The sequence below is a fragment of the Crotalus tigris genome, unplaced genomic scaffold (assembly GCF_016545835.1).
Source record: "Crotalus tigris isolate CLP2741 ecotype Arizona unplaced genomic scaffold, ASM1654583v1 scf7180000019007.31208882:3723066, whole genome shotgun sequence".
NCBI lineage: Eukaryota > Metazoa > Chordata > Lepidosauria > Squamata > Viperidae > Crotalus > Crotalus tigris.
The window spans coordinates 3572080-3590657 of NW_024097321.1; the positions used below are offsets into that span (position 1 = coordinate 3572080).

The 18578-nt window shown below is 44.5% G+C and overlaps 1 protein-coding gene across 7 annotated transcripts in view; it reads left to right on the plus strand.

Moving 5' to 3' along the window:
• MAP3K4 (mitogen-activated protein kinase kinase kinase 4) overlaps nt 1-18578 on the plus strand; it is a 111744-nt gene that overhangs the window by 36428 nt on the left and 56738 nt on the right. Inside the window, exon 1 of one of the 7 annotated variants that reach the window (XM_039358244.1) lies at nt 15375-15394. The exons of the other annotated variants lie outside the window; for them this stretch is intronic. Within the exon in view, the coding sequence (XP_039214178.1) occupies nt 15390-15394 (5 nt within the window). The 5' untranslated portion in view covers nt 15375-15389. Of the gene's footprint in view, nt 1-15374; nt 15395-18578 lie in introns of those variants that run through there. 7 annotated transcript variants of the gene reach the window in all.

Below are 18578 nucleotides of genomic sequence, written 5' to 3' on the forward strand. Positions count from 1 at the left end.
GTCATCCAGGTCCTGCCAGTAGCACAAAGATGGCATATTTTGACCCTTTATGTATATGGTTGGATACATCTCAAGAAGATCACAGAGAGGAAAAAAAAAAAAGAATGGGGCATCTGATGCTCGTATTATGAATGTATTTTTCATTGTATCTGAGCTCACTGATAAAGCTGGCACCTTGTGTCTGCACCAGGTGTTTTCAGTTCTAGAATTAGATTGTATAAATGTTTTGTAGAAGTGTTAAAGATGGCTTTCTGCAACACCTTGTGTCCTGTTCCCTACTCTGCTGGGTAAGTGCTTACATGGGTTTAAGAGCTGTTTTAAGAGCATGTCATTATTTTCAGTCTGTACAGGAAGGATTAGAGTTAGGTTTACATTTATAAATATTAAACTACAGCAGTATTACTTTTGCATTTTGAACTTATATACAGAATGGTATTTGAGCATTACATAATTCAGAATTATGTAATGCTTTTAAGTAATTTTTTAGCAGATGTTCTAACATTTCTTATTAGTTCATTCTGTACTTACCTGAAATAATGATAGCTTTAACACTGCTGCTGTGATCAAATGTCATGCGGTTTATTCATCATAAATTTTATTTTTTGTAAATTTCTTTGTTACTAACCTACTTCACATATAGAAGTACTCAAATGAAAGATATAGATATGATAAATAAAATGAGCACACAGATGTTAGCCAAGCATGTTCAGTAGGAATATATATGCAGGATAACGTCATATGTAAAACCAGTTTATTACACTGGCAGTTATATTAACTGATAATATTAAATACTGTTTATATATAAAGGCTTTACTTGACAACAGTTTGTATGATATAGGTATTGAGAGTTATTTATGTTAGATTTCAGCTTCATTGACTTCAGTACTTTTAAAACATTTTTTCAAGTGTTATACTTTTATTTTCTAATTTCCAGTTGATAGGATAAATATTTGGTCATATGCAGTAAAGAAAAAAGATGGTCTTAAACTGTCTTTGAATTGACAGTTTAGAAAATCGGATTATAAATAGTTTGTGTTTATAATTTACTTGGCTTATGTACAGTTCCAGTCATACCTGACTATAAGTGATGTATAGATCTACTAGTAGTAATAGTTAAATAACTTTTAAAAATACCCATAACAATAACATACCAGTGTAGAATACTGACCTACATGTATGGAAAAGTTCTTAAGAGGAACCAGAACACAAAACTCAGAGCCCAAAGATTTGGTGAAAAGCTAGTTCTTGGGAGTTTTGTGAAACTTCAGGAGAATTGAAGCCTGTCTGATGTCAGCAGGATGGCTATTCTATGACAATTTGCTACAGCCAACTTGTCATAGCCAACTCACTACGGGACAACTCACTGTGGGACAAGAGTTACACTAATATCAAAGAAATGGTGGGACAAAATGATACGTGAATGACAATTGTTAAATTGTCATGCGGCGAGTTGGCCGTGGCGAATTGTCCCATGGAGAGTTGGCTGCAGTGAGTTGGCCTTGGTGAGTTGTCCAATTCCGGTTCTAGAAACCATGGCCAAAAAGGTCCAAATCCAAGATTTCAAATTCAGACACTTGTTAAGGGATGGAATCTAGAAAGCTCTTCAATGGCCTGCAAGTAGATAATCTAATACCTACTCAGGTCCCAAACCATAAAAGCTTTTAATAAATGAGAACCAGCATCTTAAATTGTACTAGGAAACATCCAACCACTTCAGCTCTTAAAGCAGAAATGTTATATGGTCAGATTGACTAGTGCTTATAACTGCTTGAGCTGCTGTATTCTGGAGCATTTGGAACTACTGAGTGGTCTTCAAGGTAGTCCTGTGTGGCTTCCATTGCAGAAATCCAAATAGGAGGTGACCAAGGTCTCCTGTTCCGTAGAAGATAGGTCTTAACTGTTCAGTCAGATTTTTGGCCAGCAGCACTCTAGAAGTCTCTTTTATCAACCTTTTTGAATTTTTCAGTAAACCAAGGAGCAACTGCAGATTGGATAAAGAGGAGAGGCTACTCAGGTATCTGGCTACCTTATTATTTCAGTGTGTAAGTAAGCTTAGCAGGATTGCCAATCGTGCTTCTGGAAAATTTTCCAGCACCCTATGGAAACCAAACAGATTCATTAGGTGTCTGAGGTGGTCCAATCAAACAGGTCTTCTCTCCATGCAGAGGCTTGTAGCACCAATCAACTTCATAGCAAAGTGATCTTATCATTTCTCCAGTACAGGAGATGGATAATCCATGGATGGGTTTTCTCTGTCTGCCTGCTCTTGAGACCAAGTAGCCAAAGCTTGACACGCCCCCACTTCCTGTGGAGTCCATTCTTAACTTGGTCTCTGCTCGGAGAAGACTCGTTTTGGCGTGGCTCTCAGCTTATCAGGTTAGACAAGAAATCCATTGATTGATTATCCCTTGATAATTGGCTTCCCCTTCCCAAAAAATTTTCCACCTATAGGAATTTAACCACAAAATTTTCTGGGGATCAGTCCTGATCTCAAACCTAAAATTAAAAAGGGGATTGGTGGGGAGGGAAATTTCCCCACAGATATCAGCCAGCCCCAGGGCTCTGGGGGGTGAAAAGGGGGGGAAGAAGGCATCAGCAGAGACTACTTGCTGAACCTTTTCCCCAACCACTAAGTTTTCCTTGGGATCATCCCTGATCCTATATTAAAATTGAAAAAGGGGGTGTGGGGGGGGAAAACTCCCCACGGATCCCAGTCAGCCCCAGGGCTCTGGAGGTGAAAAAGGGGGGGGGGAACAAAGGCATCAGCAGAGACCACTTGCTGAGCTTTTCTCCCCAACCTTCCAAGGGATTTTTTCCTCAAATTGGGGGAAAAAATAACAATCTCCAGGTCCGGATTCAAACTTGAATTCGGATCATCGGAGATTCCCTAGCAGCCCAGGGCAACCGCGGGCGCCATTTTAGTTGCCGTTTTCAGACAACAAAGGCAATCCCTGGCTGGGATTCCCTTAAAACGTCACAGCGCGCCAAATTTAAATCCCCGGGCACAAGCAGCTTCTGGGAGGCTGCGGAGCTTATCTTCAGAGGGAAACGAAGCACAGGAAGGGAGTAAGCCCCAACCAAGAAACGGAGGCTAGAGAACCCTCCTGGGATCTGCAAAGCCCTTTTTCAGGGAGAAACGAGCTGTGGCTGCCATCTCTTGCCAGAGAAAGGCAAACCGAGCTTAAGGAAGCTCTACATCATATCTGGAATCACTGATAGAGGCGGAATAGGAGCACACAACCAGCGCTCCACCCCCGATACACACATATAATAATAGGACAAAATATAATAATAATAAAAATAGATACATAAATTTTAAAAATAATAATAATAATAGTTAAAAAAAATTTTTTTTTAAAGCTAAAAATTAAGCGACTGCAGGGCCAACAGGCCTAAAGACAGAACACACAATATTATCATCATCACCATTATTGTTGTTGTTGTTATTATTATTATTATTTTACTATTATTGTTGTTCCTATTATTAGTATAATAGTAATAGTATTAATAAGAATAAATTCCGCTCTAGGTGACCGCCATTTGATACCTGCTGTGTATTAAGTCAGGCCTACAGACCCTTTTGAGGTCGCCACTGATATTTTTTGCCTCCCTTTTCCTTTTTCTACTGGTGCACGTTGCCTGGTCACCTAAGGCCTCCGGGCGGAACCCAAAGAGTGGTTCCAAACGTGCCTTCAGTACCTCCCTCAGCTACCGTGACCTTAGCCCAGAAAGAATATTTTTGTTGTGGTCGGGTGATCAGGGGAACAGTCCTGGTACTTGTTCCAATTTCGCTCCCGCCAATACTTGCCTGCCTGAGCGTCTTCTCAGTTTTTCTGGGACTGCTCAAGCGGAATGGAGGGACCCTCGTTGCCTCAATCCATGAGCACGACCCCTCCACCTCCCAATTACGGCTGCAACACACCTTCTGACCAGAAGGCGGCAGGCAAGTGCAAAGCGAAGACAAAACACTCGCTCAAGAGGCCCTCCAAGTTGGCGGAAAAGCAAGCCAGCCGTAGGCACCAGGCCCTGGAGAAGGAGTTCTCCAGAGCGCAGAGGCAGGCCCAATTGGAATTGGTTCAAATAGCGGCCACCGAGATGGAATTACCATTGGGTCCATCCACATCAACCCAGAGCGCGTGGTCCATTCCAGGAACACCGCAACCACTGGATCCGCCATCTACATCAGCCCAACAAACAACCACGGCGGCAGGCACAACCACTGAGTCCAACTCTCCACCTGCGGTCACCACACCCAAAGGTAATGACATAGGGGACATCTGGGCAGATGGACGGCTAGAGGCCCTATTAACCAAAGTGGTGGACCGAGCCCTAGCACAGCGCTCCGCCCACCACGACCAGGGGCCCTCCATCTCAGCCATGCCACACTCGGAACTCCCCTCAGAGTCCTCAGGCATTCAGGAACCCGTCTCCCCGGCCCAGTCCTCCATGAGTGGTTATTCTTCACCACAAGAGGAGGATCAACCTGGGATCTCTATGTCAGAGGATGAGGAACTTCCCCCTGAGCCCCCCTCAGGGGGATTATTTAATCCCAACCGCTTCCTCACGATACTACGCAAGGCCACAGCCATTGCGGACATGGGGACGGATCAGTTTTCTCAGCCGCAAGCGACACCGGCCACCACATCCAGACCCGTATTCGTAGAAAAGGTGACAACGCAACACCATATACCTTGCCCCGCCATTTTCCTGAAAGGGATCAAGAAGCCATGGGACTCTCCCGCTTCCTTCCCATCAGTGAGTGGTACGGACAAAAAATTATACAGCACTGCCACAGACCTCAATGAGGCCTTAGAAATTCCTAAAGTAGATGAAGCCTGGACCCCCTTGGTCTCCCAGACAGCCATGGCTGGGGACCTAGTGGAGGCCCTTAAGGCAGATGACAAAAAGTGGGAACAAGCCTTTCGCAAAACCCACCAGACAGCGGCATGGGCCATCAAAGCAGCCACCTCGGCCTCCTTTTTTGTCCGGGCCACCCTCATCTGGTTGCAACAACTACAAACCATAGTTCCTATGGAGGACATACGAACACACCAGGACCTGGCTAAGATGGTAGCAGCCACGGAATACGCTGCAGACGCAACGTTCCAATCGGCCATTTTTTCATCCAGATCCATAGCATCCAACATAATTGCCAGGAGAATGCTATGGCTAAAACACTGGCAAGCTGACACCAAGGCTAAGTGGCGGCTAGCGACCGCCCCTTACTCAAGCAACGGTCTGTTTGGGGAGGCCTTGGACCCCTAGCTTGTAGAGAACAAAGACAAGCGGAAGGTCATGGCACACTTGAACAAAAGGTCAGACAAACGTACCACACCTTACTTTCGTAGGCAGTCCTTTCGTCAACCGACAACCACGCCTATCAGTCAGGCACCCAAGCCATTCACTCCCAGGCAGAACAAACCGTACGGCCGCCCCTACGACAGACCGGGGTTCCAGCCCAGACAACAAAACCAGTCGAGACGACCCTTTCGTGGAACGGGTCGTCCGTACCGGAAGACAAAATGACTCCTACATAGACCTACCCATTGGAGGAAGACTAGCTCACTTCTTCCACCAGTGGGAGCAGACCTCCACGGACAACTGGGTACTACAAACCATCCAGTCCGGGCTGTCCCTGGAGTTCCTGGTCACACCCCCAGACCGACTCATCAACTGCTCGGTCTCCAGGAACCCCACCAAACGCAAACTCATGCAGGAGGCCATCCAACACCTGTTGGACATTCAAGCAATAGAACCGGTCCCAGCGGAATACAGAGGCAGAGGTTCCAAAGACTTCAGGAGGATGGAGGGCAATCCGGGACCTAAAAAACCTCAACCGCTACATCACATACAAAAAATTCAAGATGCAATCCCTTCAGTCCATCCTGGGAAGCATCAGAGAAGGAGACTTCCTGGCATCGATAAACCTCATGGAAGCCTACCTTCACATCCCCATCCACCCAAACCACTGCCGGTTCCTACGTTTCTGTTACGGGGGAAAACACTTCCAATACAGAGCTCTCCCCTTCGGTCTATCTTCGGCACCCAGGGTATTTACCAAGATACTAGCAGCGGTAGCCGCCAAACTGAGAAAAATCCCAATACGCGTCCAATGTTACCTAGACGACATACTAATCCAAGCAACATCCCTACAGACAGCTCAGGCGGACGTAAGGACCGTCATTCGCGTCCTCCAATAACACGGATTCTCAGTAAACTTTCAGAAGAGCCAGACAGTTCCCTCGTCCAGGCTGCTGCATCTGGGGGCCATGATAGACACAACCAACTGTATGGTCTATCTCTCCCAAGACCGGGTGGCCGGCATCAGGGAACTGGCTCGCTGGGTTCACAGGCAACGTTCAGTTCCGATACTAACACTTTCCCAATTATTGGGCAAGATGGTATCGGCCATAGCCATTGTACCCTGGGCCAGGCTCCACCTACGGGAACTACAGTGGTTTCTGCTCCCGTACCAACGGCAGAACACCAGCGCATCCAACCACCTAGTCAGGGTCACGGCACAAATCCGCAGGGCGCTACGCTGGTGGTGCTCTCGGGCCGTGACCAAGGGGTCACCCTTCAAGGAACCAGTCAGAGTTACCATCACTACAGACGCCAGTCTGTATGGTTGGGGAGCCCATCTGGACTCCCGGTTTGTACAGGGACGTTGGTCCGCCACGGATCTGAGAAACAACATCAACTGGCTAGAACTCAGGGCTATCCACCTAGCCTTGCAACAATTCAAAGACAGAATCAGAGGCCACCATGTTCTAGTCCTAACAGACAACGTAGCAGCCAAGGCGCACATCAATCGGCAGGGGGGGACCAGATCAAAAACCCTGATGACAGAGTCACGACTCCTATTCAGCTGGGTAGAGCCCAATCTGAAGTCACTAAAAGCGGAACACATATCGGGGGTCAACAACCAGCAAGCGGACTTCCTAAGCCGCACCACAGTGGACCCTTCGGAGTGGGGGCTACACCCGAACTTGTTCCTAGACATCTCCCGCAAGTTCGGGTACCCGATCCTCGATCTGTTCGCATCATCAGACAATGCCCAGCTCCCCAGATTTTACTCTCGTTACTTCAACCCGCGAGCAGAGGGGACGGACGCTCTGAGAACTCAGTGGCCTCAGGGTCTGCTTTATGCCTTTCCCCCACTACCACTCATACCGGCGGTCATCCGAAAGCTGATTCAGGAGCGGGCAGAAGTGATCCTAGTAGCACCATATTGGCCACAGAGACCGTGGTTCGCCGACCTGATGAACCTGTCTCAGTCGCCCCCATGGAACATTCCCCCTCATCAAGTGTCCCTACACCAGGGAACCATCAGTCACCCGGAACCCCAATGGTTACAACTGACCGCCTGGCACTTGAGCGCCAGATAATGGCACAGGAACTATTCTCTCCCGGGGCCATTACCATAATTCAAGCTTCACGCCGTCCGGCAACAAACCGCATTTATGACTCCACTTGGAAAATTTTTTGCCTTTGGTGCAGGGAACGGCAGTTTGACTTACACAAACTCTACATCCCTCAGATAGTAGATTACCTCTTGGAGGGACTAGACAGAGGCCTCGCCCCCGCGACCATCCGCAGGCAAGTGGCGGCCTTGTCCACCCTCCTCACCTGCACGGATTCGGTTCCCTTAGCTCACCACCCCAGGATCCGCGCCTTTATCAAGGGCGCCTATAACACCAGACCTCCAGTAATTCACAGGTACCCGTCCTGGGAACTACCGCGAGTCCTTCACGCACTCACTCGGTCACCATTTGAACCATTGGCGACCGTTTCCTTGCGACACCTGTCGCTAAAGGTGGCGTTCCTGATTGCCATCACATCGGCCAGACGAATTTCGGAACTGGCCGCACTGTCAGTCAGAAACGACCTATGCATTTTCCACAAGGACAGGGTGGTCCTTAGGTTAGATCCTGCCTTCATACCGAAGGTGAATTCACTCTTTCACAGGACACAGGAAGTAATTCTCCCAAACTTCTGTCCAAATCCAACACATGACCGGGAGCGGCAGTGGCATACATTGGACGTCCGCAGAGCCTTGCGGCGTTATATAAAGCGTACAGAACCCTTCCGCAAATCGGAGGCCCTATTTGTGTCCTTCCAAGCGGGCACCTTGGGGCGGAAAGTTTCCGCGGGCACCATTGGAAGGTGGATCCGAAGCTGTATCGCAGAAGCTTACAATGTATCATCCCTGCCGCCCCCAAGTCATCTCACAGCCCATTCCACCCGAAGCGCTGCAACTTCGGCGGCATGGGCTACCCAGGCGTCAATCGAGGAAGTTTGCAGGGCCGCGACATGGTCCTCGCCTTCCCCGTTTATACGACACTACAAGATAGACCGCTTTGCATCGGCGGATGCCTCCTTTGGTAGGAGGGTCCTCCAGCAAGTTGTCTCAGAGATCAATCTACCGGCCTTATCTGTTTCCCACCCCTTGGGACAGTGAGGCTTTGGTACGTCCCATCCATGGATTATCCATCTCCTGTACTGGAGAAGGGGCGTTGGTCTTACCTGAACGCCTTTTCTCAGTACGGAGATGGATAATCCACACCCACCCCAAGGCCAGCAGGCCGCTAGTAGGGAGCTGAGAGCCAATACCTCGTCAATCATCAGCCAATTCGCCCTCGTTAAGAATGGACTCCACAGGAAGTGGGGCCGTGTCAAGCTTTGGCTACTTGGTCTCAAGAGCAGGCAGACAGAGAAAACCCATCCATGGATTATCCATCTCCGTACTGAGAAAAGTCGTTCAGGTAACACCAACGCCCCTTCCCAGCCTCAGATCATGTCACATCTGTTCCAAGATGAAAAATGGATCTAATTTGTGGATTTTTAATAAGTTGGGCCCTTAATGACCTGAGACAATCCAGTCTTATCATGATAGCCATGAAATTTCAAGTTGTCCAAGAAGGCAGCTGGAAATCCCCCAGCACCATTGGTTTAGGACAATGATCACAATGATCTCTGTTCTAATGGGCACAATATCTTAATATGTAAGCTATATGCAATCTTTTAGGGCATTTAGAATTCCTGTAATCTTGGAACTGATCTGAAAATTAAGCTTAATTTTAATTAGCATGCTCCATATTTGGCATAATAAATAATGGATGACCTGTGAAAAGAATTAAGATAATTTTTTTCCTGGAAAAGTAGATCCATAGATTCATTAAGTTGGATTGCTTTAAAGATCCGAAAGACAAGCATTCTGTGTTTGTTTGCAGTTTTGTCCATGTGTAGTATAAGATCTTTATTGCTAGTCCACTCCATGCTGTTGCCTAATGTGTATTTGCTTTGTGTGGTTGTTGTTTAGTTGTTTTCATGTATGTTAATTAACAATGTCTAAGCTGTTTACATTGTTACGTAACCTAGAAATATTGGCCTTTGTGGAATGTATACTACGATTTGGTGACAGTACAATCTCTGTCTCTGTTTAGGGGGATGTTTTAGGTGAATGGCAACAGAAATTTATATTGAAGAGCAAGATTCTGAGATGGAATTATAATTGTAAAAGTTGATTACATTGAATTGCATATACATTCAAATAACTTGTATACTTTGTAATCCATGATTGCTTATATAAATTATATAAATAAAAATCACTGATAAACCTTTTGTATGAAATTCCAAAATATATGGAAGAAGATTGAATAGTCAAATTTCTACAATGTTTATTTCTTGTACTTTTAACCTTCTCAGCAATAGGGTTCTCGGTACTTCATAGTTTAGCCCCAATGCAGTATGTTTTGTATTTATGTGTGGAGGTTTTTTAATAGTAAAATTAGCACATGCACCTTAATCACATTGCATGCATATGTATTTGCTTGAAATATTCCTGTATGAAAATTCAAAATTTTTCACGGAGAACATAATTTCCTTTGAAGGATATCTTTTCCTTTGTACAGATCATAAAAGCCCATTTCTAAACACACTATTTTATTAATTCAATAAAATATGTTTTAATTGGTAAAGATTTATGAAGTTTTATCATTTTGTTTTATCATTTTGGATTTCTTTCATCTTACCTGATTTCCTGTATGTTTGAAATTCACATAGCTAAATTACTTTCCCTTTCAAATAGAAACAGCCATCAGGTTTGGAAAATAGTTTAAGTGTATATGAAGTATATATAACTGCAAAAACTCCAGAGGAAGGCCCAGAATAGTATAATCAATGCTAAGTTAATTAGTGGGCATGTGATAGTAATAAACTGTTAGAAGAGTTAAAAAAGAACACTGGTTGGACATAGGCCATTTTTTTTCTATTTTTACTTCTATTGTGGCAGGCAGCACAGCTGACTGGCATGACAGATTCCTCTACATCAGTTTTCAGTTGCAGATCAACTTTCTTCCATCCATATTGCAGTAATAGTCTAGTAATCTCAGCAGCTGGCAATATATAGTTGACCTTGTCTAATCTTGAAAAGCAAAACAAACTTGGGCCTGGTTAAGTAATTGGATTTTTTAAAAGCGTCATATTCAATAAGGACGTCCTTAACAAAACGTCCTGAAATTGTGATTGCTGCTAAAAAAAGCTCTGCTATGAAATCTTCTCTTCTTGTCTTGTAAACGGTATTGGTGATCTTTAGTGGGCAACAGAAGCTAATGGTGTTAAACCGTGGCTCTACTACAGCATTAGTAAAACAAAGGGCAGTTTGCCCTGTCAGCTTTTAAGGGAGTGTCACAAAGAGGCCTAGAGGGGTGAGGAACATCTGGTGGCAAAAAGGGCTTTGAGAAATGCACCCAGTGGTTCTGCTTCTCTTGAAGTTGCATCTGATATTCTGCTTTGTGGATTATTAATTGATAACAGTTGTAATTCCTTGCAGGAGGATTTATAGTGAAGGGGGTGAGCAGTTGTTGCTCCTGTAACATCTGTTGTGTTAAAGAATTTGGGGATAGAACATTGTTTCTTTACTTTTTTTTTTTTTTGGAATTGTAGCTGTAAAATCTTACTAGCTTTTTGATAATCCCCAGATCTGTTGACTTGAAATATTAAATATGTTCACAACAGCAGAAGAAATGGAAACCAGTGAAAAAAACAGTTGCTGGTTTTACTGGAGAGCTAGTTCTTGATCAACCTTAATTGAAGATTGCAATTGCCTCCTGGGTTGCTAAGAAGCTCTTAGGGAGTCTTCAAGGCTTCTTTTTTAATCAACAAAAGGATGTTTTCCTGGGCATTGAACCCTGGTCACTAAAGAACTTAGAAACTTTAAGACTTAAAAACAAGGTCAAATTTCACTTTTCCCTCAGTATCAATATTAAGTTCCATCTCATTTTTGTTTTTAAGTTTCTGGACCTAACGGCAAGGACTTTCTTATTTTTATTACTCTGTAAAGTGGATCTGGAAGCCTTTTGGCTGAAGAATGAGCATAAGGGTTTGAAATAAATTGTTTTATAGTGAAGTTCAAACTATGTTGAAAATCTATTAAGGACAAATTTTGTATTTATCAATTTCTAATTATACTTGTTAGAAAGAACTAAGAATTCTGATGTTTTTTGAGAAAAATGAAGACTTTCCAGAAGTGCTAAAGGCTTCATTTTTTTTTAAGTTGGTGATCTCACAGGCACAGAAAACTGTTAAATATTTAAGTAGCTTAAGAATTGTGTTTAGGGCATGAATTAGGATACTGTTCTTTTCCTCTTAGATTCAGGGAGAAGGTACAAGTGGTCCTCGGTTAATAGCCATTTCTTCAGTGACTATCTAAAGTTACAATGATGTAGAACAAGAAGACTTGCTAGTGTCTTCAAAATTGCAACTGTTGTTCATGCGATCACAATTTAGGCGCTTGGCAACCAACTAACAACTACAGTGGTAACAGCATTTCACAGTTACATAATCACTATTTGTGACCTTCGTTGCCAGCTTCTGACAGACCATGGACAAGCTAAATGACACATGACACTGAGTTTAACAACTCACACAACGAACCGCAACTGGAACTACTAGAACTGCCATTGTAAATTGGTTCAGTCACATGATGTTGCACTTTACAACTGTGTCACTTAACAGTGGAGCTACCAGTCCCAATTACCTTAAATTACCTTACTCCCAATTACCTTAGGACTACCGGACTACATTTTTTACTGATTTTTTTTTTAACCGTGTCACCTTCTGAGTCTATCAAACACTCAAAAATTGTTTCATATGTGTGTACAAAATGGCTTTGGCTCTGGGTAAGTCCTGATTCCTGACTACTGCCTACACAAGTCTCTCCAGTTTTCTTGGCCACATTCTTGAAAGTGGTTTGCCATTGCCTGCTTCCTAGGGTTAAGAAAGAGTGGTTGTCCCTAAATCACCCAGCTGGTTTTGTGGCTAAAGCAGGGGTAGAACTCAACCTTCTGGTTTCTAATCTGATGCCTTGAAATACTACACCAAGCTGACTTTCAATAATACAGTGAAAAAAGTTTAATTGCCTCCAGAATTTTTTTTTTAAATCTTATCTATCCTGGACCAGGGGAACTTCCTTCCTTCCTTCCTTCCTTCCTTCCTTCCTTCCTTCCTTCCTTCCTTCCTTCCTTCCTTCCTTCCTTCCTTCCTTCCTTCCTTCCCTCCTTCCCTCCCTCCCTTCTTTCCTTTTAAAATGATTATTAAAGATCGATTAATAATGATTAAAATACAGAAAATTTGAAAATGTTTGAGGAAAGGAGATACGCCTTCACAGATTTTTGACACCTAAAGAATATGGGCACCAAATGAAACTGCTATGTATAATCTGGCATGGGTGGATGATAAAACCTTCCTCTCACTACCACGTGAATGAACATGTGATAAAGGAACAGTTCAGAAGAAGTCTTCTTGCGGATTTGGACAGATTTATAACAGTGTCTTTTAGATATTCAGACATTAGGTAACCCAGCTACCACACTTTTCACTAATTGCAATTTTAAGGTGCCGTATTTTCCGGCGTATAAGACGATAGGGCATATAATACGACCCCCAACTTTGGAGAAGATTTGCATGGTTTAGAAAGTCGTCTTGTACTCCGGAAAATAAGGTACCTTTAAAGGATAGCACCTTGTGATACATATTTGTAGAGGGCATAAATAATGGCCTTGAAGGAAAATGGAAAGATCCTTATTTTCAGAAGGAATATATCATCAAAAAAACCTGACTCTCAGTCCAGTTTCCTATTTAACTAATGATCAGTTAAGTGTGGCTTAAGTCCAGTCCAAAAACCTAGTTTGAGAAAATGTCTTAGACACACCCCTCCTTAATTCACATGAAGATAAAGTGAAGGAGAAGGAAAGCACAAGATGTTGGTCCGTCTACCTGATAGAGATGACAATATTGACAATAAATGACAATAAAAGGCAGAATGGGATGCAATCAATTCTTGGATAACTTTTTCTTAATCCATTCAACCTAAGAAACAGCTACAACTGGGAAAGCTGTAATTGTGCAAATATTCAGCTTTCTATAGTTGCTATTTGTGAATCAAATGACAGTTGATCATCAAGGGCATTTCTAGATGAAAAACCTGCTCTTTCAGATGGAACTGCAGCTCCATCAAAAAAATAAGATAAATCTCAGTCCAATTTCTTATTTAACCAAAAGTGCTGATTTAATTTCAGCTTCATCCAACTCATTAGATATGTTATTGCATATTTTGGAAAATAGATTAGCTCCTTGAAGTTGAATGTTAGCTGTAGCAATCTTGATTATCGCTACCTTACAAAGCTTTGAATTATTTTTTCTTGTGATTTTATGTAGGTATTTGTTACCATGGGAGTCAAGCTGAATTCTATAGGATATCACAATCGACAAGCTTAGACATTAAATAGTGGAACCCTAGTGACACAACTCTGCAAACAGACTCAGTCTTTCCAAGTAGAGGAAATGGCTAATTATATTGAAATTTCCTGAGATAAAAATTAACAGGGCTTTACTTCCCACATTTAGTTTGTAGCATAGATTGCAGTACTATATTCTGGCTGAAGGTCCAATTGAGATGGGCTCAAATAATTGATATTATCAAGAAGCATCTGGAGCTATGCTTTTTCAATCACTTTTTTCAGCAATAGAATATTTGACTATAGGTTATAATTGCACGGATCTCTTGGAGTTAATCAAGGAGTTAATTTAGATATATAGCAACAGAAACAGTTTAAAATGACTTACTATGTTTCCCTGAAAATAAGACACAGTCCTTTTTTTGCCTCCAAAAGAGGCACCAGGTCTTATTTTCGGGGGGGAGGTCTTTTAGACTCACCTCACGGTTGCGGCACCGACAGCCCCGCCCAGCCGGCCCACTTCTTCGGCCGAAGGAGTAGCTTCATTCTGCAGCTGAGAATGGAGCTCTGACCTGCATTTCGCCATCAGAGGCCTTTCTGGAAAGCCTATGCAGCCGAAAACCGAGGTCCAGCCTGCATTTTGCCGTCAGAGGCCTTTCTAGAAGGCCTATGCAGCCGAAAACCGGTTCTCGGCTGCACACGCCTTCCAGAAAGGCCTCTGATGATGAAATGCAGGCTGGAGCTCCATTCTCAGCTGCAGAATGAAGCTGCTTCTTCAACCGCAGAAGAAGTTGGCCGGTGGGGCAAGGAAAAATCCATGGGAGGCCTGGGTGCAATGGTAAGCTCCACTCCCACCCTAGCTTGATTTTTAGGCATGTACCTCGCCCTGAAACTAGGGCTTATTTTGGGGGTAGAGCTTATATTAGGCCCACCCCCAAAAAATCAAGGGCTTATTTTGGGGGTGGGTCTTACTTTTGGGGAAACACAGTACTTAGCCATATTTTGATCCAAACAGTTCTCAACTGAAAACAGCCCCAAAAATCCCTACAATGAAATAGAGAGAGAGAGAAAGAGAAACCTTAAACAGAAGGAACATTAAAATAAATGTAGCAGTATAAGCAAAATAATATAGTTAAATAACATTCGACATGCATTACGTCATCCATGACACCATCCTCAGCAAGAGAAATAAAAATAATTCCATCAGACTCCAAAGACACTCCAGAATAGGCAAATCTTATTGGCTTTGCAAAAATAATAGGGCTGGGGATCTTAGAGATTAGATCTCGGGATCCCTGCTGATGAGATTCCTTAAGGGATAGGGACCATAAAAAGTCTCTTCCTCCATTTTCCAGTAGTGGGGAGTGACCACCAAAAGAGACAAGACTCTCAGGGCTGAACTATTATGTTGGAGCATTTTGTGCTCTGCAATTTTGAAAATGCAAGCCAAATAAATTTCATTCCCATTTTTGCAGATATTAGCATTGGGTTGACTAGCCAAGTTTGGAATAAAAGATAATTTGCTGAATATCTATTCTCATTCTGGGTTAATTGGTAATTCCTTTAGAACAGACATCTTTCTATTTCAGATCAGCCTGTTTCTCAGCTGCAGAGATTCTTATTACTTCTGAATTGATTTTATCATGATGGATGAGGTACATTTTTCTCCCTTATTCATTAGTTTGACAGATGGTGACATTACAAATCAGTTCCTTTTACCTTGTACATAAAACAACTTGCTCTTTTAGCTGTTTTTCTTGGCTTAAATGTAATAATATTTCAAATGTCAGTAGTGATATTTTGCAAGGTTTATAGTCATTCTCCAGCATGATAATCATTCTCCAGCATAGAATCCACTGGTGGGTAATCTCAGCCTTCCTGCTCAGTTGAGACTAAGTCAGAAATCTGCCACGCCTCCTTCTGGGCTGGACCTTACCCAGTTTTTACTTAGTCTTAGCTCAGCAAGATGCAATTATTCTTGGCTCCTCTGAATACTAGATTAGGTTAAATAATTAAATAATTGACAATTAATTCCAAATTCCACTCTTAAATCCTATCGAATAATTTGGCACCAAATTGAATGAATTAGCTTGCGGCTGACTGCAGCCTCAGCTGCAACGAGCCTTATAGGCTCCGCCCAAGCCATCTTCAACCTTGGACTCACCAGGATTTCAGTAATAGCTCCCAGGAGGCACGGAGCCTCAGCCGCAGCCGGGCGATTCCCTGCGGAGCCTTGGGAGACTAGACAGCCTCACTGGAGTGCGCCATCGTCGCGAGGCCTCAAAAGACTCAAATGATGGTCCGGATCGCAGTGGAGGTTGCGCAACGAGCGAAACTGCAAGTCCTTCATTTTTCGGCCCCAGAGGGAGAGAAATAACTTTAAAACAGTCAGCAAGCTCCCCTCGGGGTTCCTCGTGGCAGGGAAGGCCCGGCTGCTTTACTAATGGTGGTTAAGTTTGGCGCGGTGGTCATTTTGAGAGCCTTGCGAAGCCTCAGTCTCAATAGTTCAGGCTCCTATACTGAATCCGAGCTCTCTCTCTTTATCCTGCTGTGACAGGCACGGATCGGGGGGCATACTCCATTGCATCCTAATCATCCAGGAGCATCTCCTCCCAGCCCACTGGACTTATCAGGATACGAAATCAGTGTTGCGGCCACCATTTTGTGCTCCTCAGACAAACCTTGACTTGGCTCAAATAATTGGCAGGCCTTTGGCCTTTCTCACAGGAAGTCTCCAGGGCTTAAGGACTGAGTAAGAGGGAATTTATTTAAAGGACATTTATCTCTGCAGAGCCTTAGCCTTTGGCCAATTTACATTCAACGCTCACTTACAAGAGGGGGAATTTTATTAGACTACATCTGTCCCATTTAGCCATGTGGCGCTGTGTCTCAGGGCCTAACAGATAGTTCTAGGTGACTATCTGGCTGGCTGCCATTGCTGTTGCTCAGACCATGGGGCTTCCCTCTCTGACAATCAGATCTGCGTTCCTCCCCATTCCCCTGGACATCTCCTACCCGGAATATCCAGGTGGCAATGCCAGACAGTGCAACTCCTCAGCCATTGCAGGGTTCTTCTGCCCCCCCCCAGAAAAAAAGCGCAGATCTTCTAATTTGGAAGCGGGGGGAAGGGAAAAAATCTAAGGCAAAGGCCTCGTCCACTAAGAAGCCCTCCAGAGCTGCTGAGAGAGAGGCTTCGAGGAGACATCAGACGCTAGAGAAGGAGTTCTCCAGAATGCAAAGGCTCACCTCCAGTGGGGCAAAAGTGGTTTCCCTGTCCCACTGGACCCCTCACCATTTGAGCCTCAATTCGCGCCTCCCCAAGATGCCCCTAGGGCATGGTCTCCTCGGGGAAACTGGACAGGTTGGTCCCCCTCTCCCCTCTTGCAAACACTCGGGGAATTTTCCCCTCCCCCACAACACAACAAGCCCCGGAAGCCACATATACTCCTACAGCAGCTGGCATTCGCCCAACAGAACAGGGGATGTGACCGGACCAATTTCAGGCCTTTATGCACCAGGCTTTTGCACAATACATGGCCTCCTCCATGGGTCAACAGCCTTTGCAGATGCCCCCTCCTGTCCCGGCATCTCTGCCTCAGACAGGATCTGCCCTGTTTCCCAGTTCGGGTAATTCAGACACATCTTCCCAAGTAGGAGAGGAGGACGTGGACTTTGAAACTTCAGACATATCAATGTCAGAGAACAAGTAGGTGGCTCCGGATCCGTCCCTGGCATCTAGCCTCTTTGACCCTTCTCTATTCAGGTCACTGTTCCTGAAGGCCTGTACTTCGGCCAACATCACTCCTGAGCAGGAGCCTAAGCCGGCGGCCACCACCACCCAGGACTAGAACCTTCTGTTCTCAGAGCTGGTGGTCGAGGAGAAACAGATTCCATGCCCACCTTTCTTCTGCACTACGGTGGTGTTATGTTCCAGCCTATAGCCGTTAAAGGCACGGGTCTCTGAGGTGGCGTGACAACTTTTTCGCTGCTGCAGCCGAGCATCAATCCGCAGACAGAGATGAATGAGCCCGTTGAGGTCCGGGGGACCGTCAACACGGGCCAGCTCATCCAACATCTCCTCTGACAATCCATCCTGGAAAGTCCACGAGCGTAGCCTCATTCCAGGCTGAATCCTGGCTAAGCAACCAAAATTTGCTGATATAGCCCTGCAGGGGGTGTCGGCCCTGCCTCAGAGCTTTCAAACGTTGGGTAGCTGTCTGGGTCTTGATGGGGTCCTCGTACATCATCCGCATGTAATCACAAAACCTCACAAGGTTGTCCATCAGTGGACTAGGTTGAGCTAGCAGGGGTGTGCCCCAACGAGCTGCAGCACCAGAGAGCAGGCTTATCATAAACCCCACTTTATCCCGGTCAATGGGGAAATCAACCACTCTCACACTGATATACAGCTGGCATTGTCCCATGAAAATAGGAAACATGTCCGGATTGCCATCAAATTTGTCCGGCATCACAACTTGGCATTTCCTCCTGGGTGGTGGTGGAGCAGCAGGAACCTGGGCTGCCAGCTGAGCAACTTGGGCTGATAACAAAGCCAACTGCTAAGCGAGCTGGGCATTCTCAGCACGTAGCTGCTCCATAATAGTAGGGGGTGAGGCTGAAGGCAAACTGTTACGTTCCAGCCTATAGCCGTCCTTGTTAAAGGCACAAGGACAAAACCCCTGTTGAGAAAAATAGGCTGGAGACTCCAAAAGAAAACAAACCCCTTTTAATATGGGTGACAAACCTGTCAAATAGTCCAGAAACTGAAACAGTAAAACACAAACCAAAGGGAGGAAATTGTCCACACGAAATACAAGGCAAAACAGAAAAGTAATCACC